The sequence below is a fragment of the Coenobita brevimanus genome, chromosome 55, assembly GCF_032717465.1.
Source record: "Coenobita brevimanus isolate Jiangsu-jjx chromosome 55, ASM3271746v2, whole genome shotgun sequence".
In the NCBI taxonomy this organism is placed as follows: domain Eukaryota; kingdom Metazoa; phylum Arthropoda; class Malacostraca; order Decapoda; family Coenobitidae; genus Coenobita; species Coenobita brevimanus.
In genome coordinates this window covers 47,939,575-47,962,758 of record NC_137008.1, presented here as the reverse complement: position 1 = coordinate 47,962,758, position 23,184 = coordinate 47,939,575, and the positions used below count along the sequence as shown (strand labels likewise).

The 23,184-nt window shown below is 43.3% G+C and overlaps 1 protein-coding gene across 1 annotated transcript in view; it reads left to right on the top strand.

The window, feature by feature from the left end:
* Positions 1-23,184, top strand: part of Taf1 (TATA-box binding protein associated factor 1) — a 667,992-nt gene that overhangs the window by 122,012 nt on the left and 522,796 nt on the right. The window contains exon 8 of the mRNA XM_080273519.1: positions 3,662-3,801. Within this exon, the coding sequence (XP_080129645.1) occupies positions 3,662-3,801 (140 nt within the window). The remainder of the gene's footprint in view (positions 1-3,661; positions 3,802-23,184) is intronic.

Sequence of the window (23,184 nt, the reverse complement as noted above, 5' to 3'; positions counted from 1 at the left end):
CCTGTATGTTCAACAATTCCTTAAAGTGTTCTTTCCATCTGCTCACTTTTTCTCCCTTCTCCACTAGTAATCTACCATTTTTATCTTTCACTCCCCTGCTAACTTCACTTCCACCCTGTCTTACTCTTATAATTTAATAAATAATATATTTTTAATTTATTATTTACTAATAATAATAATTTAAAAAATATTAAAATACATTATCTCTGTTGAAACATTTTAAGAAATGCTACTACCCTCCGTCCCTCTCGCCTCCCCCCAGCAGAACCCTCGCGACCTGCCCGAGCCTCCCCCATCCGTTGTCCAGACATACGGGAAGCTCCAAAGACCACATGTCCCTTGGACAGGACAGGTGCGCAAGCGCAATTAAATTTGCGCTTGCGCATCTGCCTTTTCTTGTGCGCAAGCGCAATATTGCGCATGGTCTCATGCGGTGCAGAATGCGCAACGGTGCGCAATTGCGCTTTGCGCAAGTGTTTGCGCACCTGCCCAGCACTGTTTATATATATATATATATATATATATATATATATGTATTGTTGATGTCTGTGAGTGTCATGCCTTGAGAGTAAATGTAGAAAAGAGTAAAGTGATGGTTGTTGGGAGAGAAGGTGACTCCCAGTGCGATGTTACAGTGAATGGAGAGAGACTGGAATTGGTGAGAGAGTTCATATACCTGGGTACAGTGATGGAAGAGAGAGGAAAACGTACAAAAGAAGTTGAAAGTAGAGTGATACAAGGAAGAAAGGTGGCTAGTGCAATGAAGGCCTTGATAAGAAACAGAGGTTTGAGTATTGGAGCTGCACGAGGCTTAAATGAAAGAGTGTTAGTGCCAACTTCAACATATGGATGTGAGACTATGGTGTGGCCTGAAAATGAAAAGTCAGGAGTAAGAGCAGTGAAGATGGGACTGCTGAGGAATGTAAGTGGAGTACAGAGGGTGGATAGGATACGAAATAATGTGATTCGTGAAAGATGTGGAGTGAGGAAGTCGGTGGACACCAGTATCGAAGAGAGTGTACTGAGATGGTATGGTCATGTGGAGAGTATGGATAACAATAGAGTGGTGAAAAAAGTATACCTGAGCGAATTTGAAGGAGGAAGGAGATGAGGTAGGCCAAGGAGAAGGTGGAGAGATACGGTGGATGAGTGTGTGAGGAAGAGAGGTCTGGAAGTCGGTGAGGCTAGGGAACTAACAAGAGATCGAGCTGGTTGGATGATTGTTGTGAGGAGAAGTGCATGATCTGGGATTTGGCACCCTTTTTTAACATGGCAGCATCCGGATTGACTCTATCGGATCCATTTAAGTGAAACTACAGTACGTGGTGAATGTTTTTGGCATATCTGATAGAGCTAGGATTCCTGGGGCTTGAATGATGAGTGAATGAAAACATGACCCATTGGATGGGCATTTTTGGATTGTCTGGACATTGCTACTCTTCACTCTGCCCTAGGGTGGGAAAGGAGGTCCGGATGATGATGATGATGATGATGATGTATATTTATATATACAGCAAGCTCGCCCCCACCGCGTGGGTTTCGTTCCTAATGTGGCGCGTTCGGCATGAAACCGCGTAAGTTTTAACTCCTCCTTATTTTACTCCCTAGATTTCCTAAACGTGGTCTTTTGCTGTTATCTGCCATTGGTAATCAATATGAAGCACATTAAGTGGTTAGAAGGTTTATTTAATGTTATAACTTACAAATACAGTACTGCACAGCAAAACTTCAACATACAAATACCTAAACACAAGGCAACATTCCGATGCCGAAACCAGTCAGCGTCGGAATGTTGCCTTGTGTTTACATATTTGTATGTCGAAGTTTTGCTGTGCAGTACTGTATTTGTAAGTTATAACATTAAATAAACCTTCTAACCACTTAAAGTGCTTTATATTGATTACCAATGGCAGATAACAGCAAAATACCACGTTTAGGGAGTCTAGGGAGCAAAATGGTTTCTGGACTATTCGCTGTCAAGCCAGTTCGCCGTCACAACAATAACAACATAGACTTTGATGGATCCCTCTGAAATATAGTTATTAAAGTATTGATGAATTAATAATAAGTATATTTATAAAAGTATTGATGAATTAATATATTTATAGAATGACGGGGAATCATACAGGGTGCGAATTGTCCTGATGGGGAATCGTTCATGTTTTGACGGGGAATTGACATGATGGCGAATTGTCTTGGAACCCACCGATCGGGTGTAATCTACAACTGGTTACAAGGCTTTATTTAATGCTTTAATTTTCTTTAAGTGCTTTAACTTACAAGTGCATACCAGAATAGTAAATATTTAACTTACATAAACAGTACTGTGGAAAAGCAGTACAGCAAATATTTAACAAACAAATAAAAAAGGTAATATTCTGACGCCTATCAGAAAACTGGTTATAAGACTTTATTTCTTGCTTGAACGTTATTTAATAATATTTTAACTTGCACATAAACTTACCAGAACAGTACTGTAAATATTTAACTTACAAATACAGCACTGAGGAAAAGCAGTACTGTACAGCGAACCACATCACGTGATCAAAACAAACCGTGCGTGCTGAGCTGATGTTTGAGGATTTGGCCTATCAAAGGCCTCTCTCGCGTGAATATATAGTTTTCGCAATGGTTCTTTAATCTTACGTTATCTTATACGTATCCCAGCACTAACCGTGTATAATTGCGAGCGCGTTCGGTGAGAACGTGTTCCGGGCGAGTTTACTGTATATATATATATGGAGTCTCTTTGGTACAGTGGTAGAGCGTGCGTTTCGCACACTGGTGAGCATGGGTTCGCCTCTCACCAGAGTTGTAAAAACTTTGGGAAGTGTTCACCAAGCCACTTGCTTCTTTGACGGACACAAGGGTGCTGTGGTTGAACCAGTGTCGCATACTAGTATGCTTGCACCCAGTCAGCTTAAGGCGGGCTGATTACACTTGGTTCACAGACTACACGCACATCCAAAGCCACTACAACACTACAATCACACTCACAAGCACTTCTTACCCTACGTACAGTCTCTACCAGACAGCCTAAGCCACTGGGTAGAGATACATTGGCTGTATTGTCCCTGCTTCGGTAGGGATAGGCCAGTCCTGCAGTGGACCTCAATGGCTGATGATGATGATATATATATATATATATATATATATATATATAATATCTGTCTATCTATTTATCTATCTATCTGTCTATAGCCAGATGCCATAATCCCGCAAGGGGTGGCCATTTGACTTTGAGTTATTTGTTTTATGGGGAGGGGCACTAACCCTCCACCAACCCACTTGTTGACATGTAGGGAGCACATATGGTTTGGTTATATGGTTACCACCCAGCGTTGTAAATGGTTTCTTGGCTTACAGGAAACCATTTGGCTTGTCACTCAATGTAAAGCCACCTGTAAAGGAAAGAAAAGCAATAAGAAGTGACAGGAAAGATGGGAGAAATAGGAAGAGAGGATAGAAGGCACAGAAAAAGAATGATAAAGGCTAAGGAAGAATATACTGTATATATTTAATGAACAGTAGGAACAGGTTCAGTAGGTGTGTAATTCTTACATTAAATAATTCACAGCTTTGTGAAATCATGATGCTGCACTGCCTTATGAAGTGTACCTCTGTAAATGTGTACATAATTGATTATTGCGTTCGCCAACAGCTCAATCAAAAACGGAAGAATATGGCAGCAGGCTGGGTTCCAAGCAGCTATAACCGCACTGCCCAGGCATTTAGTCAACCAACCAAAGTTTCTACTCCATTCACGTCAACCAAGACTCCTAAACCCAAAAGCCAGATGCAGTAAGTAATCGATGAAGGTTTGCAGTATGCACCCCTATTTGACTGCATTTAATGGTTTGGGGTGTCTTAATTTTTCAGTTATCTTTTGCATCCATATATACTGGACCCTATCTAACCTCATCCTTTGTGAGGAAAAAGGTCAGAATGATGATGATGATGATTCTTTCCACATTATATACAGGCGGGTCTTGTTACATGAGTGGGATGTGCTTATGGAGACTGCTCAGAACTGAAGAAATAGGGTTTGGTAAACTGACCTCCACTAACCTAGGACCAGGTAATTTTACAGAAGAATAAGATTACACACACCTTATACACACCTATAATACTACCATATCCCCTATGGTAATGTATAATTATGGTTATGAAAGCAAATGGAAGGAGGAAATAACACGAATAAAGTATGTAAACTTACTTGTAAAGTAGTGTGAGTTCTGTATGGTTGAGCCATTCCAAAGGCTGTTCACCACTTTGGGGCTGCCTACAATTTTTCTCGCTGAGGCACAAAAGAGAAAATGGTAAGCTGCATTATGGGGTGGCTGAAGATCTCCATCTCCATTTTACATGCTCGATACAGTGGAGCTAAAATAATAGGTACACAAGCGTGCTTGGGAGGCACTGCACTTGCAGAGGTAAGGGTGTGCTTGGAAGTCATTACTTAAGTTTTTAGAGCTCATGGCACAACACGAGAACAATAAAAACTCACATTAACGGGCATACGCAAGATACAGTCAGTTCTTAAGTAATGCAGACAATAGGGACAAGAACTGTTCCTCATTGTTACTCAAACAATGTGTTTGCGTTTATAATGGTACAATGTGTTCTGGTGACTTTCCAAATCCTCGCTTTGATCCCTTCCTACCACCCCAACCTCAAATAAATTACACCCTAATTATACCCACCATCAGGTAAAACACTGAAGAGATATAACTTTTGTAATTAACCCCTAAAGTATGCAATTCACTCAGCAGGTCTGTCCCTCCAGCCGCAAAACAGGGTCGATTTTTCAACTTTCACCAAGGTGAAAAAAAATTTCCCCACATTTCAAGAGACTGAATTTACACACCTGAAAATGAATTTACACACCTGAAAATGTATGTTTCAGCCAGATCGACCAAATAGTTATCTCACAATCGCCCGTCAAAGATGCAAAAAAGTTACCAATCTCCCATGGGCAAAAACAGACAGTGTACAGAAAATGCATTATTTATGGTAAATAATTATATGTACATAACTAATGTCAATGTGAAGTGTTTCCTAGGCATGAAATGTCAGTGTGGCATATGCTCATAGCAACAAAACAAGCCAGGTGAAAAGTGGAGGTGGAGTGTGTCTGGCTGGAGGGGGGAGGAGGAGGAGGAGGGAGGGATAGGGGAGGAGGGAGAAGGGTTGCTATGCACACACACCGCTGTAGGGAGTATGTTGGTGTATGGTTGGTTGGGAGGGAACAATGTGGAGATGATGCAATGGGGCTGAGAGAGGTAAAGTGACGTGGTGGGGGAGGATTCCTTCTACCCCACCTTAGGGGGCCAATCATGCCATACCACCCCAGACACGCTAGCTCTCATTGGTTTGATCTCATATATGTCACCAAAGGGGCAGAGTTACCATCCCCCAGTTTTCTGTGTCTTTATCAATCATGCGGGATAGGCTGGCATGTCAAATTACACAAATGCACGATCGTATGGCATCAGTCTTGAGAGGTTAAGAACATGAATGATATTAAAATGCGTAGTTCCCTGGCACTCTCCTCGTGCCTCCAGTGTTGTTGTCATTGTTTAGATGTTGCTGCCCCTGCACTTCCTTCTTCATCAACCAAGTCGAATCCTTGGTTGATGCTTTCATTCACTCCATGCTTTTTCACCATTTCTACCTACCTCTTTCCCTGCTCTAACTCCTTTAGTACTGTATCTCGTACTTCTGGGCTTATGTGAAAATGTGCCGCTTTCTGGGTAACTGGGACTGATCACACAACATTTTTTTTTTTTTTCTGTGCGAGGAAGAAGGAACCAAAGGCCAAGAGCCCGCAGTAACAGTTCCCTCCAAGAGAAAAACAAAATACAATAGAGAGCCAAATTCAAGATCCGATCATTTTGATATGCCTGGACACACTGCGTTTGAAAGACTGGAGATCATAGGCAGCAGGAAATACAGACAGAGGGAGACAGTTCCAGAGCTGACCTGTTGCATAAATGAAAGACTGGGAGTAACGGTTAACTCTTGCATTGGAGAGTTGGACAGAAAAGGGATGAGAGTTTGCTGCCAGACGGGTGCTACGCACCCGTGGTAGAGGTGGAGGAATGCAAGCAGACAGTTCAGAGGAGCAGTGGCCATTAAAGTAGCGATAGAAAAAGAGATAAAGATGCAACAGTGCGGCGAAGAGACAGAGGTTGAAGGGAGTCAGTAAGAGGAGGAGACTTAATGAGACGAAAAGCCTTTGACTCCACCCTATTGAGAAGAGCTGTATGTGGGGAGCCTCCCCACACATGAGAGTTGTACTCCACACAGGGGCAGATAAAACCCCTGTATAGAGTCAACAATTGTGCAGGGGTAAAGAAAGAGCGGAGTCGGCTTAGCACACCCAATCTGTTGGAAGCAGATTTTACAAGAGATGTAATATGATCTTTCCAAGATAAGTCACGAGTAAATGAAACCCCAAGCATGTTCAAGGATGACACAGGATTAAGCTGAATATTATTAAACATTAGTGGGTATACCTGTGGAAGATTTTATCGGGTTGATAGGTGTAAGAACTGAGTCTTAGATGCATTAAAAACAACCATATTATTTTTACCCCAGTCAGAGATACGAGCCAAGTCAGACATTAGGTGTGCCATAGCCTCATCCCTTGTTTGTTGAAGTAACTGTTGAGATGGGCATTGCGGGAACCGAATGGAAAGGTGAAGGGTGGAGTCATCAGCGTATGAGTGGATAGGGTTAGATGTACAGCTTAGAAGATCATTGATGAATAAAAGGAAGAGAGTTGGTGATAGGACAGAGCCCTGAGGAACACCACTGTTGATAGATCTAGGAGAAGAACGATGGCCATCTACAACAGCGGCTATAGAATGACCAGAAAGGACGCTAGCGATGAAGGCACAGATAGAAGGATAGAAACCGTAGGAGGGCAGTTTGGAAATTAAAGATTTATGCCAGACTCGATGGAAAGCCTTTGAGATGTCAAGTGCAATGGCAAAGCTTTCGCCAAAGTCCCGAAAGGAGGATGACCAGGAGTCTGAAAGGTAGTTGAGAAGATCGCCAGTGGAGCGTCCCTGACGGAACCCATACTGACGATCGGAAAGAAGGTTGTGATAGGAAAAATGCCTTAAAATTTTTCTATTGAGAATTGACTCAAAAACTTTTGACATACAGGACGTTAAAGCAATTGGATGATAGTTGGAGGGTTGGGCGTGGTCACCCTTCTTTGGGACTGGCTGAATGAGAGCAAACTTCCAGCAAGAAGGAAAGGTACAAGTTGACAGACAAAGGTGAAAGAGTTTGCCTAGGCAGGGTGTAAGCACAGAAGCACAGTTCTTGAGAACAACAGGAGGGACCCCATCAGGCCCATATGCCTTGTTAGTACTGAGGCCAGTGATGGCAGAAAATACATCAACTGAAGAAATTTTAATGTCAGCCATGAGGAAGTCAGAGGGGGGAAGTGATGGAGGAACAGCATCGGAATCGTCTAAGGTGGAATTGGAGGAGAAAGTCTGTGTGAAGAGATCTACTTTATCAGTAGAAGAAATAGCTACAGAACCATCAGAGTAGAAAAGAGGAGGGAAGGATGATGAGGTAAAGTTGTTAGAAAGATTTTTGGCAAGGTGCCAGAAGGAGCGGGAAGAATTCGAGTTGGAGTGTTGAGAGCATTTAGTATGGATGAAATTATTTTTAGTAGAGCGAAGAACAGACTTAGCACGATTCCAGGCAGAAACATAAAGATGATGTGATTCAGGGGTGGGTTGACTCCGGTACCTTTTGTAGGCCCTCTCCTTGTTGTGGACAGCATTAGAACAAGCGTGATTAAACCAAGGCTTTCTTACGTTAGTCAAAGGATATGAGAAAGGAATGTATGCTTCCATGCCCAAGAGAATAACCTCCGTAATGCACAAGGCACACTCAGATGGCTCCCGGCCATGGAAGCAATAATCATTCCAGGGAAAATCAAAGAAGTACTGCCTGAGGGCCTCCCAGTCCGCGGCTCCAAAATGCCACAGACGACGTTTCCCTGGAGGGTCCACAGGCCATACTGGAGTGATAGGACAGGTTAAGGTAATAAGGTTGTGATCGGAGGAGCCCAACGGAGAGAAAAGATTAACAGAGTAAGCAGAAGGATTAGTTGTGAGGAAGAGGTCAAGTATGTTGGAGCTCTCTCCAAGGCGGTCAGGGATACGGGTAGGGTGCTGTACAAGCTGCTCTAGGTCATTAAGGATAGGAAAGATGTAGGCTTGTTCACCAGGTGGATCCGTGAAAGGAGAGGAGAGCCAAAGGTGGCGGTGAACATTGAAATCTCCTAGAATGGAGATTTCAGAGAGAGGAGAAATGGATAGAATGTGTTCCATCGTAGAAGTAAGATAGTCGAAGAATTTTTGATAGTCAGTAGAATTAGGGGATAAGTAAACAGCACAGATATATTTAGTCAGAGAATGACAGGAAAGCCGAAGCCAGAGTGTAGAGAATTCAGAAGAATCGAGTTGAGGAACACGAGAGCAAGATAAGTCGTTGTGTATATTTACACAACAGCCACCTTTGGCTTTGAAATGAGTATAGAGAAAGTAGGAGGATACAGAAAAGGGTTTGCTGTCAGTTGCCTCAGACAGCTGAGTCTCCATTAGAAAAAGAAGGTGAGGTTTAGAGGAGGAGAGGTGGTGCTCAACAGAGCGAAAGTTAGAGGAAAGGCCGCGAATGTTGCAGAAATGAAGAAGAAGAGAGTCAGACAGTGGTTCCAGGCACCTCGAGTCGTCACTGGGACTCGAGGTGCCTGGAACCACTAAGAGTCAGTGTTCTTGCTCAACACACAAACACAAAAAAAATCTTACTGCACACTGCAGATAGAACTTGGTGAGACATGAGAAAAGACTGAGTATATGGGCACCGATATGTGCCCAGGACAGGTACCTGGATGTAAGCCGATCAGTCAAGGCAAATCTAGCAGGTGATGTTGATGGTACAAATACTCATGCGTATTTAATCCATCCCGTCCGGGTGTTATTTATATGTGTCCTCCTGGGGTCATCTGGGTGACACGTATACATGATCTAGTGTTTCGCGGCAATGTTTGAATATTCCACAGGTTATTTCCACCACACGCAGCCACTGGCAACCCTCCTGCACGCATCTGAGGCATGCTGTAGTTGCCTGTATACCTCCATAATGGATAGACCTACGCAAAAATTTTTTCCTGTGTCTGGATCTTTGGGTGAGCGCCCTCAGCCGCCAACTTCAACACCAATGAAGTCCAAAGGCCAGAAAAGAAAAGGCCATAATGATAGTGCGATAGGGAGGGAACTCAGGGTGACATTATCGCCAATTGTGTTTGGAAATGACTGAGGAAAGCAACCGCCATAATGAATGTCGATATTTATGCGTCGTGTGAGGAGGGTGGAGGACGTGACTCCTCTGCTGTGCACCTATTACCCCTGTACATTCATCTGTTATTTCTGATGACGGGAATGGTTCATTGACGATGCTGGAGAGGGAGATACTTTGGAGGTAGGGAGTGGATAAAGGGAGAGAGGAGGGAGGAGGAAATGAGGTGCATTGAGCCTTTCGCCATTCCACTGTCTATTTACATGAATAATGGAAGCAGAAAGTTTGTTTCGTGATGAAATCAGTGCCTTATTTTTTATTGAAAGTTTCTGTGTGTGTATGTTTTGTTATGATGAAAAAGTACAAATCACAGGAAAAAAATTGTTATAGTGGAAAATGTAGTGGAGTGGAGAAAGGGAAGAAGGAGGGAGGAGGAAATGCGGTTCCTTGCACCACCGCTCTGTCTATTTATGTCAGTACTTGAAGCAGAAATTTCATGATGAAATCGGTGCCATATTTTTTACTGAAAATTTTCATGTGTGTGTATATTTAGCGTGATGAAAAAGTCTAAATCACAGGAAAAAATTCTGTTGTAGTGGAAATACAGTATTTTCGATTATGGACAGTACGCGTATAACTATTTTGTTCACAATATTTTTTTTTAGGTTTTATGTAGTAGTAGTTGTAGTAGTAGTGGTAGTATTTGTGATAGTAGTGGTAGTTGTAGTAGTAGTAGTTGTAGTAGTGATAGTTGTAGTATTAGTAGTAGTTGTAGTAGTGGTAATTGTAGTAGTAGAGTTGGGTCCAAGTACAGGCTACTGTACTTACTGTAAGTCCAAGTCCAAGTACCCGGAAATTTTTCAAATGCAAGTACAAGTACAGCCTTTTTCCAATTTATGTAAGTCCAAGTCCAAGTACCCGGAAATTTTTCAAGTGCAAGTACAAGTACAGCCTTTTTCCAATTTATGTAAGTCCAAGTCCAAGCACATGTCTTTGGACTTAAGTACAAGTACTTTATACCACACAAAAGTGCTCCTGTTTCAAAGAAGGAACTTAAATGATCGTTACATTCAATAGGTTAAGTTATTAAGGTAGAAAGCATTGTATTAGAATATAAGTATACAGTACTTTATTAATCAAACCTGTTAGTGCATATTGCTGTTAGTGTGTTTGTGCGCACACACTTGTTACGCTCCGAGTGGCGACGTCATCGGAAGGGTCTTGCCGTATGCAGGCGGAGCCCGCTCACTTGGAAGTGTGAGGCCGGTGAGTTCGGTTGTTTCGCATCCTAATACTGGTAGCAGAGCGTAGTTTGAGCATAATGGCGTCGTGCTTAACTAAGTGGCCTCCAAAACTTGAAAATGATTCTGCCTATGAGAGTTGGATGAAGGACATCGACATATGGTGCGAACTGACGGACTTACCGAAAAAGAAGCAAGCTCTAGCCATTCACTTTTCATTGTCAGGAAGAGCGAGGGTGGCGTCTTCAGAAATTGACACTGCTGATCTGAAAGATGATAATGGTGTTCAGACCTTGTTGAACAAACTAGACGGTTTATTTTTCGTGGACAAAGGACGTCGGCAGTTTGCAGCTTATCATGAATTGTACAACTTCAGAAGACCTGGTGATATGAACATTTGTAAGTTCGTGGCAGAATTCGAGCATGTTTATTTTAAATTAACAAAGCAGGACATGCATCTACCTAATTCTGTGATGACTTTTATGCTTCTGGCTTCATGCAAACTTTCTGATAGTGAGCAACAACTAGCGATGTCTGCGATAACTGAGGTAACACAATAATATGAAATCTGCCCTGAATCATATTTTCGCTGGGGAAATTTGCAGGCAGAACGATGCATCGGTGTCTGCCAGTGAGGTGAAGAGTGAACCAGTTTTTTGGAGTGACGAAGTCGGGGGTGAGGAAACGTTTTACGTTAGGAGTACTCGACGAGGAAGGACAAGGTTTTGGGGTGGTGAGTACGTGATCGAGGTCGTGGTGATGGCCGTTCAACTGTGTCTGCTAGAATTTCCCAACGCTTATCCACTGGCAGGAGGCAGAACCCGCTCGGGCCTGATGGTAAGGTGTCGAGGTGTTTAGTATGTGATTCTTGATTTCATTGGGCACGTGACTGTCCAGATGCATATGAAAATAAAGGCAGTTGAGAAGAAAATTATGAAAGTGCATCTGTCATTATTTATGGGCTATGTGGATGATACCGCTAGTAGAGGTAAATTACAGATGCTATTAGAAGAATCTAAGGGATGTGCTGTTCTAGACACAGGGTGTTCTACAACTGTATGTAGGGTTGAATGGATCAGTTGCTATCTAAGTGAGCTCAGTGATTACGAACATGAAGCTATAATAGAAGAAAAGTCATCCTCAACGTTTACTTTTGCTGATGGTGTCACAGTTTCTTCCCTCAAACGTGTTACTCTGCCCTGCTGCATTGGAAATATCCGTGCAACCATTGTGACTGATGTGGTGAGCTGTAATATTCCCTTAATGCTGAGCAAACGTTCCATGAAAAAAGCAAAAATGGTGATTAATTTTGAGAGTGACCAGGTCAAAATTTGAGGAACTATCGTTAATTTGAAGTCCTCATCTTCAGGCCATTACTTGCTTCCAATTTCTTTGTGACTAGGCCGAGAGTTTTGTGAAACGATCGCACTGGCATCTCTTGGGGGTGATGTAGACAAAATGGCTTCGAAGCTTCACAGGCAATTTGGACACCCAACATCGGCTAAACTAATCAGACTTATTACAGATGCAGGAATTAAAATTTCAGAACTGGAGTAAGCTATCAAGGATGTATCTGATGCATGTACAGTCAGTTGTAGAGAGCTAAGCCCCGACCCGTAATCAGTTTGCCCATGGCATCTAAGTTTAACGAAGCCATAGCTATGGATTTGAAAGCTTGGGGAAGGCATTATTTCTTAGTCCTTGTTGATTTGGCGAGCAAGTACTGCACCGCAATAGTAATTGCAGACAAATGTGCGACCATCATTATCAAAGGAGTATTTCGGAGCTGGATTGTTCTGTTTGGCGCACCTGGAAAAATTCTTACAGATAATGGGTGTGAATTCAACAATGCTGAAATACGAGCATTGGGAGAGGCCTTTAATATCAAGATCGTGACGACGTCTGCAGAGAGTCCATGGAGCAACGGAGTATGTGAGCGTCAAAATGCAGTCATAGGTGACATTGTTAGGAAGATAATGGCGGATAGCCAGTGTGACTTGGATGTGGCCTTGGCTTGGGCAGTATCGGCAAGAAATTCTCTCACCAACTATGCAGGTTTTTCTCCTAACCAACTTGTTTTTGGTCAGAACCCTGGCCTGCCTAATGTGTATGAAAATGATCCTCCAGTCTTGGAACCTACATCGCCATCAAAAATTGTGAGGGACAGTTTGAACGCTCTTCATTTAGCAAGGCAAGAGTTTATAAAGACTGAATCAGGTGAATGTTTGGCTAGGGCTCTGTGGCACAACATACGTTCGAGTGACTTAAATGACATCCAAAATGGAGATGAGGTCTTCTACTAAAGAAATGACATTCATGAATGGCATGGTCCTGGAATTGTCATAGGCAGAGATGGAAAACAAATTCTGGTGAGACACGGCGGTGTCTACGTGCGAGTGCATGTGTGTCGTCTAGCACGTGCTCCAGAACGAAATACTGTACTACAGTTGGAGACAGCGTCAGTAGTTATGAGAAGAACAGTGTAGTCCAAGAGAAGCCTAATGACGATTCTTCGCAAGTATTGAATGACTATCCACCGGATGATGAGTCGGAAAATGGTGCAATTCTGGATGATCAGCCTCCCACAGTTTCTCTTTCGGTTAAGGAGCCTCCCAAGGTTTCTGTATAAAGGGAATACATTCAGAAACTGTAGAGTTGGTGACTGGAAGGATTGTGAGTCGGGTGGGAAAAGCCACTGGAAAGTACAAACACTGCTACAATTTGAAGAGGGACTCTGATGGCAATATTGATTGGGTGGATCTGCAAAATTATTTTAGCACATGGGAAGTAGTTGATGATGAAGCAGAGATGCTTGTTCTTTTCAACTCTGAGGACGTATTATGTGCCAAGGAAAAAGAAATTACAAACTGGCAGAATAATGACGTGTATGAGGAAGTACATGATGTTGGGCAAGATGCCACAACGGTTCGATGGGTTGTGATGGAAAAAATGAAAAACTAGAAGCCGATTGTTAAAGCCCGTTTAGTTGCCAGAGGATTTGAGGAAGACACCGTGGATCTCCGGAAAGACTCTCCTACATGTTCAAAAGAGGCTGTGCGTTTGGCACTTTCTTTTGCCTCCACCAACAAAAGGGATTGCCACGCTATGGACGTGAAAGCTGCTTATCTGCAAGGTAACGACATTGAGCGAGTTGTTCATTTACGTCCTCCGCCTGAATATGCAAACGGTAAGCTGTGGAGACTAAGGAAAATGGTTTACAGCCTTTTTGATGCTGCTAGGCGTTGGTACCTGCGCATTAAAGATCAGTTGTTGAGTTTCGGAACTAAAGTGTCATCACTGGGTTCAGCACTGTTCTCTTGGAGTAATAGGGGCAAGATCGAAGGCATAATATGCATTTATGTCGATGATTTCCTTTGGGCTGGTACACGTGAGTTCGAGCAGCAAGTGATAAACAGTTTGAGCCAGATATTCCTCATCGGCAGTTCGGAATCAAAAGCTTTCAAATACGTTGGTCTAAATGTCGTCTCCAACAACGATGGCAGCATAACGCTTGACCAGTTCCAGTACGCTTCGCCTTCGAAACCAGTCATGCTGAGCAGACATCGTGCATCAGTAAAATCAGGAGAGCTGTCTGAGTCTGAGAAAACTGAGTATCGAGTGTTAATTGGGCAGCTCATTTGGATTGCCACACACACTCGACCAGGTATTGCCTTTGATGTGTGTGAGTTGAGTATGACTAGCAACCAAGCTACCATAGCAGATTTGCTTAGGCTCAACAAGGTGATCGCAATGGTGACGACTGACAACATGAAGCTATACATTCCAAGAATGGGGCCACTCGATGAATGTTGTATAGAGTGCTTTTCAGATGCCTCTTTTACCAACCTTGTAGGCAATGGGTCTCAGGGAGGCTTTGTGATCTTCCTACGAGATGCTAGTGAGGTGAGATGTCCCTTATTCTGGCAGACTAGAAAGATCAGGCGGGTCGTCAAATCTACTCTATCTGCTGAAACATTGGCGCTGCTTGAATGTGCTGAAACTGCTGTATATCTCGCCAACATATTGCATGAGGTTTCTGGATGTGGAGATTTCAAGATCAAGTGTTTCGTCGATAACAAGAGTCTAGTGGACGCCCTTTACTCCTGTAGGAATGTAGAAGACAGAAGATTTTACAATGATATTGCTGTATTACATGTTAGAGTAAGGAGAGATTAATGAAGTGTCTTGGGTGGATACATCACAACAACTGGGTGACTGTCTCACCAAGAAAGGTGCCTCGACCGAGCGACTGCGTGCAGCAGTCAGCCGGGACTAGAAGGATTATAATACTTCAAGGGACACCACATATCTGTATGTGGTTGCAGACTGAGTCTTAATTGTGCTTAAACAACAGTCTATGTATTGGATACATAGTGTGTATAGGACGCCAATAATCCATTCAAGGGGGTATCACATGGTACCTCGTATCAGGAACGGCTGATGAAGATTTAAGTGTAACAAAACTTGGACGCTATCACACACGTTCCTCGTATCCTCGGCAAAAGACATGCTTCTCACACTGTTGCCAGAGCCCCATCTCACGACTGTGGAAAGTGATCGCTGTCGCTGACTCGATAGAGAATAAGGAGAAGCAACTTTGTTTACAAATACAGTACTCGTCAAAAGTATTCAGCGTTGTCCGCCGGGCGCGCTATACTTATGGCCCAAAAAGAATCACCCATTTTTTGGGGTAAAAATTGAGCCACAAGTTTGAGCTCCGAGCATGACGTCACAGTAGCCTGAGGCCTTCCGACGCGCTGGTTGGTTCCCGCTTCAGTCGCCCACGGGCTGCCTGAGAGAAAGGAACTCTGCCGAGTGTCCCTCTCAAATTGCGCCATTTTTTACCTAGTGTCCCGCAGTGTTTTGGCCTTCAGAACTTTGTTATGGCACCTACCCATGAACTATCAAGTGAAATCATATCCCAGATCATTGCTCTAAAGGAGGCAGGCCATCAGATAAAGGAAATTAGTGAATTGGTTGGTGTGGCACGATCGACAGTGCGTCATTGGTGTGCGCGGTTTCTGGTGGAAAACAGTGGTGAAGTTCCCACAAAGAAACCGAGGTCTGGTAGGCCTAGGAAAACTTCCCCAAGGTCTGTTAATGTTTTAAAACGTGCAGTGGAGTTTAATCCTCGTGTGAGTGCAAGGAAAATTAAGGGGAGCAACCCGGAACTGTTTGGTGAGGTGTCTGTGAGAACAGTGTCACGTAGGGTGCATGAGCTTGGTTACACAAGTCATAGGCCTGTGAAAAAGCCTCTTCTCACCAAGAGCCAGAGAATTCGTAGGCTTGCCTTTGCTAATAAGTATCTAAACTGGGGTGAGGAGCAATGGTTGTCAGTGTTGTGGTCTGATGAGGCAACGTTTAGTGTTACCTGTAACAGAGGAGCACGTGTGTATCGACGCAAAGGTAGTGACCCACTTGACCCACGGTATGTAGAAAGCACAGTTAAACATCCTGATTCACTCATGGTGTGGGCTTGTTTCTCTGGTCAAGGTTTGGGGAAGCTTGTTGTGCTTCCCAAGAATGTTAGAGTGAATCAGGATGTTTACCTGGAGCTTCTGTGTGATCATTTACCAGACTCATTCGAGCTAACAGGTGCACGAGTGTTTCAGCAGGACGGTGCACCTGCTCACAAGGCCAAATCGGTCACCAATTGGCTTCGTGACTGCGAGGTATCATTCATGACAGACTGGCCAGGAAATAGCCCAGACCTCAACCTGATTGAAAACCTCTGGTACCTCGTAAAGAAGAGTCTCCAAGGGAAGGACGTTAGCTCTCTGCCTAAGCTGGAAGCTGCCATTCGTGACTCCTGGGACAAAATACCCCTCCAGCACCTCAGGATCCTCGCCCTTTCACGTCCAAGACATCTCAGGTCCTTGAAGAAACGCAAAGGCTACCCTACGAAGCACTAAAGGTAAATAAAATGCGTTATTTATATGTTTTTTCAGTGTTGAAAGATTTGTTTCTTATGAGGGACGCAGGGCGCTCAATAATTCTGACGAGCACTGTAGGTACACACGCCGATGAGAAGTATACATTACATCACATTATCTAGGAGCCCCATCGGTTAAAATGGCTTTTGGTTAAAATGACTGGTAGCAGTACGCCTCGTAGCAGTACGTCTAGCTGCAGTGGTGTCCTCAGTTGTAAACACGTGATTATTTTACCGACATCACAGTTTCCTTGGTATATGAAATATTAACTTTATAAGGGTTTCAAAAAGATAGATAATAATTCTAAAATATTAATAAGTATTCAGTGTTAGGCTAAATGTTCAATGCTGTAGTACGATATATTCTCCGTCGAGTCGCCTGGGTTTTGGTCACACTGTTTTGCCCATCGTATCCTCGGCAGGAATCCATCCAGATGAATTCCAAATGCCCGTGGTATCGTCGGCAATTTTACCACGTTACCGTTCCGATTTACCATCGTATCCTCGGCAAACCTCGTATGAAGTGCCGTGTGATAGCCCCTTCAGTTTTGTCCTTGGGATCTTTTATCAAATTTAGAAGAGAGGACATGAGTGTTACTGCATATTGCTGTTAGTGTGTGTGTGCGCATGCTCTTGTTACGTTCTGAGTGGTGATGTCATCGGAAGGGTCTTGCGGTATGCAAGCGGAGCCTGCTCACTTGGAAGTGTGAGGCCGGTGAGTTCGGTTGTTTCGCATCCTAATAAAACCATTTCTTCTATGACAGAATATTAAGTCTGCTTAATAATACCTTTATAAAGTCCAATAGAATATATAAATTATTTGTTAAATATGATGTCCTTGATTGTACATGAAAGTACAGTAATCCCGCATTTTTTGCGGATTTTTTGTCTACGGTTTTGCCCTCTCGCGGATTTTCTTAGCATTAATAAGTTCAACAAAAATATCCTTGAATATACAGAAAAAAAAAAAAAAATGAAATTCCCGCAGCTTCCAATTGTAGCGCGGTAAACTCACGCCACCCTCTGTCCCTTTCCCGTGGCCCCTCTGCCAGTGTTACCATATCTAGCATAATTTTATTCTTTTAGCATAATTTTGATCAAATTTTCGAGTCTGGAATATTTTTTAACATATTAGAAGTTTTAGAATCATTCTAGCATAATTTTGAATGGAATGGAATATTTTTAGAATAATTTTATAAAAGCTACAAATCAGAGAGAGAGAGAGAGAGAGAGAGAGAGAGAGGACTAAGGTAAGAAGATGTTTGAATAATTGGTTACTTTCAGTTTGGGCTTGGTTGGGTTGGATTAGGTTAGGTTAGGTTAGGTTGGATTAGGTTAGGTTAGGTTTTAGGTTAGGTTCGGTTTGGTTCGGTTAGGTTAGGTTAGGATAAGTTTGAGCTTTGTACTTTACCCATGAAACCTAGGTTTTTCCGATGGATTTTGGTATGTTCATTCGATTTTCAGCTTCATTTCAGTCGGAAATGACCATTTTCTGTGTTTTCCCCCCTCCCTATAACCCCCGATTCCCCAAAGATCCCTCATTATTTCAGGGGGATGGGGGGGGGTCTTAACTCAAAATCTCGTTATTTCCGACGGAAACGATGCTCAAAATCGAACGAATCACATCAAAATCCATCAGAAGAACGTAAGTTTCGTGGGAAAAAGCAGTATGGGTAGATACCGATATTTATCCTCTTACTGTATGTAGGTTCATTTTAATATTTTCATAGTAAACAATACATAATTAATATGTTGCACGAATATGTATAGAATTTTATCATTTAGCTTCAAGTTAGCATAATTCATTTTTTACTTGGAACAAATATGCTCAATCTAGCATAATTTTTTCATTGCCCTAGCATAATTTCGTTGTTTGGATATGGCAACACTGCTCTCTGTCCCGCATTCTTCAGTCCACGCCTGACTGCCTTAGGTAGCTGTTGTGGTTGTAACCACACTATGATATGAGCCTCTTACCTCCCACTTGCTTTCCACATGGCCCCAGGACGTAAGCCAGCCTCACCAAGGGCTAATAATACAATTAGTAAGAACTCCAAAGTGACAAAACGATCAAGTTATGACCTTAGCAGAGAAAATTGTGTTACTGGACAAGCTAAGAAACGACCGTGCGAGTGTTTGCTATCACCAGTTAATGCATCTTTTTATTTTGTACTGTTTTGTTAATAAATGTGTAGATAATTGTGTATTACAGTACGGTGTTACGTTTTTCCTTCATAATGGAGTATGTGCTTTCAATCTTGTAAGAAGGTATTTCGGGATGAGTATGGAGGTTTCGGGACAATTCGCAGTCACAACAAACACAAAACAATTCGCCTTCATTAATGAAGATAGCTATGGGTGACGCTAGAATATAATTCAAAGGCGACTACAGCGAGGAAGAAACAAGTTAATTATTGACTAAAGGTGCAACTAATAAATAATATCCAGAACCTACGCTACTGAACATAGACTGCTGGATCCCCCTGAAATATAGTTATCAAAGTATTGATTAATTAATAATAAGTATATTGATGAAAGTATTGATTAGTATATTTATAGAATGGCGGGGAATCGTCCAGGGTGCGAATTGTTCTGAAGGGGAATCGTCCATGTTTTGACGGGGAATTGTCTGACGGCGAATTGTCTCGCAATCAGTATGGACATGGACTGTGTGATGGGCAGCATGGTGGACACAAGTGCAAGTTTTCAATTGTTAATAGAGTATTCGCGGAATTGACTTTTCGCGGGGGTTACAAGAACGTAACTACCGCGAAATATGCGGGATTACTGTACTTGGTATTTTTTCAAGTACTTAGGGTCTAAGTACAGGTATAGGTACAACCAAAATTGTAAACTACAAGAACAAGTACATGAAAAACTGTACTTAAGTCCAAGTACCAAGTACAAGTACTGTACTTGGACCCAAAGTAGTATTAGTAATAATAGTATTATTTGTAGCTAGTATAATAGTTGTAATACTCAGACTTCTGGTCGCACAGTGGTACAATAATCGAGCGACAGTGCAAGCCAAACATACGTCTCCGTGTGTGTGTGTGTGTGTGTGTGTGTGTGTGTGTGTGTGTGTGTGCGTGCGTGTGTTTATTTACCTAGTTGTATTTACCTAGTTGTGATATACAGGAAATGAGCCACGCTCATGGGGTCCCGTCTCTGTTTCTCAATAAGTCAGATTTTGCTTTAAACTCGTTTAAGTTTTTAGACTGGGTGATCTCTTTGTCCAGGTTATTCCACAGGAAAACAGTATTTCTTGATATCCTTCAAGCAGCTTGGCTTCTTCAGTTACATTCCGTGTCTTCATGTTACTCTCTTATCCTATAAAAACAGATCTTCTCTGTCAGTTTTATTTACTCACATCATGGTCCTGAACACTACAATCATGTTGCCCCTATCTCTCCTTTCCTCTAAGAAAGGCAAATCCAGCTTTTCCAGCCACACTCTGTACGACAGATCTGCCAGACTGGGGACCAGCTTAGTTGTTCTTTGTATTCTCTCAATCTTGTTTATATCTTTCTTTTTGTATGGGGACCACAGTACTGCTGTATATTCTGATCTGGGGCGGATCATGGCCACTATCAATGTTTTCATCATCTCCTCATCCATGTAATGAAATGCTGCTCTTATGTTAGTCAAGAGTTTATACGTCTCTCTAACTGTCTTGTTAATATGTTTTTCAGGAGACAAACTATCCTAGACCAGCACTCCCAAATCTTTCTCTTCTCTCACTTTTGTAATAGGTTCATTACCCATCAAAAAATTCAGTGATGGCCTCTTAGTACTTTTACCTATTTCCAATTTTTTACATTTCTTTGCATTGAATTTCATTTCCCACTTCTGGCTCCAACCATGTATCCTATCAAGATCCTCCTGCAGCATTTTACAGTCCTCCTCTGCCTCTACCTTCCTCAGGACCTTTGCATCATCAGCAAACTGACTTGCATAACTGTTCACTCCCTCTACCATATCATTAACGTAAATCAGGAACATTACTGGCGCCAACACAGAGCCCTGGGGGACTCCACTTGTTACTTCTCTTCATCCAGACATCCTGTCCTTTATTACTGTCCTCATTTGTCAGTCTCTCAAAAAGTCTGTCATCCATTCCAGGAGGTTCCCCTTCAGTCCTATAAACTCAAAGTCCACAATAGTGTCTTATGGGGTACCTTATCAGATGCCTTTTCCAAATCAAAATACAGTAATCACTCCAATATCCGACGTAATAGAGCCATAGGCAGGTCCGGATACTGGGCCCCAGCTTATGGACTTGTACTTATGGACCCTAACTCAGAGAAACACCTATACAACTCCCTCTGGACATGCATAGCACCTATTTAAGACCCAAATCACACCAGTAAGGCACATAAATGACTGAAATAAATGCAAAAGAAGCATAAAATGAGGGTTTAGAAGTAGGTTCATACAATATTAAACATTGTGGTGACTGGCTCCTGGACTGGTACTTATGGACCTTAACCTAGCCTAACTCAGAAAAACACCTTCCTACTACACATGCATAGCTCCTAACACCCTATTCACACCAATAAAGGACATTAAAGAATGAAATGAGGTGTTTGAGGTGAGTATAGTATGGAAAAAAGTACAGTATGAAACATTCTGCCTACTTACAGCAAGTCCATGGCCACCTCGATGAATAACTGCCTCCTCTCGGACTCTGACAGTAAGAAGGATTTCCTGAAGCACTTCCAGTACACTGTTCATGAAGTCTTGCACTGAACTTAGTCAATCGCACACAGAAGTCCGTTCTCTTCACAGTGCGCACTGTTGTCTAACTAATGCTCCATTGTAACCTACTAAGTGTTGCACTCTGCACTTTAACTTTTCCCATTCTTCTAATAATTTTCTAAAGCAAAAACAAACAAGTTTATATACGTTAAATTTTGTTCCAAATTAGTCTTTTCACTCACAACTGTAAATCCTTAACACAACACACTGTTTTTTTCACTGCACAACACTGTAAATTCCTGTGTGGTCTAGTGGAGAAGTTCTTGCTGTTTATTCACTGTCAGAGTCCGAGAGTATCACTGGCAGGTGACCTAGGGGTGCGTCGCTGGGTCGTGGTGATGGCGTACCCACTGCAGACGACTCTGAATACAGACGCAAACTCACGTCGAGCGGTGACTCCACTGTGGCTGATGTGCTGGGCTGTGGCCCGGAGCATGAGGGCCTGTCTTGGGGAGGCAACGGAGTGGAGCCAGGGCTGGGCACAGCGGGGGTCACGGGCCTGAAAAAACTGTCAGTGGTTGATTGACGCAATGACCGACGATTCTGACGATTGATGGTGCGCTGCCTGAAAGCACGCACTTCCTCCACAAGTCCCAAGGGCCCCATCTCCCTGTCGCAGTCCGGGTGTTCCAGGTAGTCTAGGACGAACTCTAGATGTTCCCGGAGTGCGCTCAGCTTGGGGATGGCTGGAGTAATGTCCTGCTGAGAGGAGTCCACATCATCGTCGCCTTCCTCGTCGGAATCTTCAAGCTCGGTACTGACACCTGCAACTGAAGACGCGATCTTGATATCAGACAATGTCTGATACCCAGGATCGCCCTCGTCGTCATCCAACCACTCACAAACATTGTCCACATCAACATCGTCGCCGTGCGTACGTAGCCGTGCATGGAAGTCATCCACGTCAAACCCTAGAAAATTGTACTCCACATCCGTTCCGAGAAGCAGACGAGACCAACCATTTTCCAGAGTCTTCACAGGGACTTCCTTCCATGCACTAGCCCAGTTGTACAGTGCAGACTTGATGTTGTAGCGGCGAAGGTTTTCCAAAGTCCGCTGGCCTCGTGTGTCCCGTCCCTCCCTGCGCTCGTCCTCGTCCTCGAGAACAACCATCACCTCGTCCAGGAACTTCCGTCGGTATAGGCGCTTTGTTGCCACGATTACTCCTTGGTCCATTGGTTGGATGAGAGCAGTCGTATTAGGTGGCAGAAACATGCACCTAATCCGGCCATTCTCAGCCACCAAGTCCTTGTCGCACGGGTGGGCAGGTGCATTGTCGAGGAGAAGGAGGGCCTTTACCTGGTTGCGCGGGATTCCCAGTGTCTTCGTCTGGTAATTGATGACTTCCTTGATGAAGTGGCGGTGAACCAGTCTTTGAAGATCACGGCTGTAAACCGTGCCTTCTGAGAATAGTACCAGACGACAGGAAGGACATCCTTCACCCCACGAAGACACCGAGGCTGCTTTGCACGGCCAACAACAACGGTCTTAAGCCGGTGCATGCCGTTAGCATTGGCACAACACAAAGCAGATATCCGTTCCTTGGAGAGCTTGCGGCCAGGTACATGCTTCTCCGTCTCCTCGGTTAGAGTGTTCGTTGGCAAAGAGCGATAGAATAGACCAGTTTTGTCAGTGTTGTAAACTTGACCGAGAGTGAGGCTCTCCCTGTCGATGAAGCCCTTCACCTTGTGCCGAAACTCGTCAACTCCATCCTCATTAGTGTCCAAAGCTTCGCCATGAGCTTTACAGTTGGTAAGGCCATGCCGTAACTTGAACGCAAAGAGCCAACCCTCGGATGCCTTGAAGTCTAGGGCGTTGTGAAGCCTGGCGAACTTCTCAGCAGCAGTCTTCAGTTCCATTCCACGTACCATCACACCAGCAGCACGTTGCTGTCGATACCAAATCAACGTGGAGCGGTCGATTTCA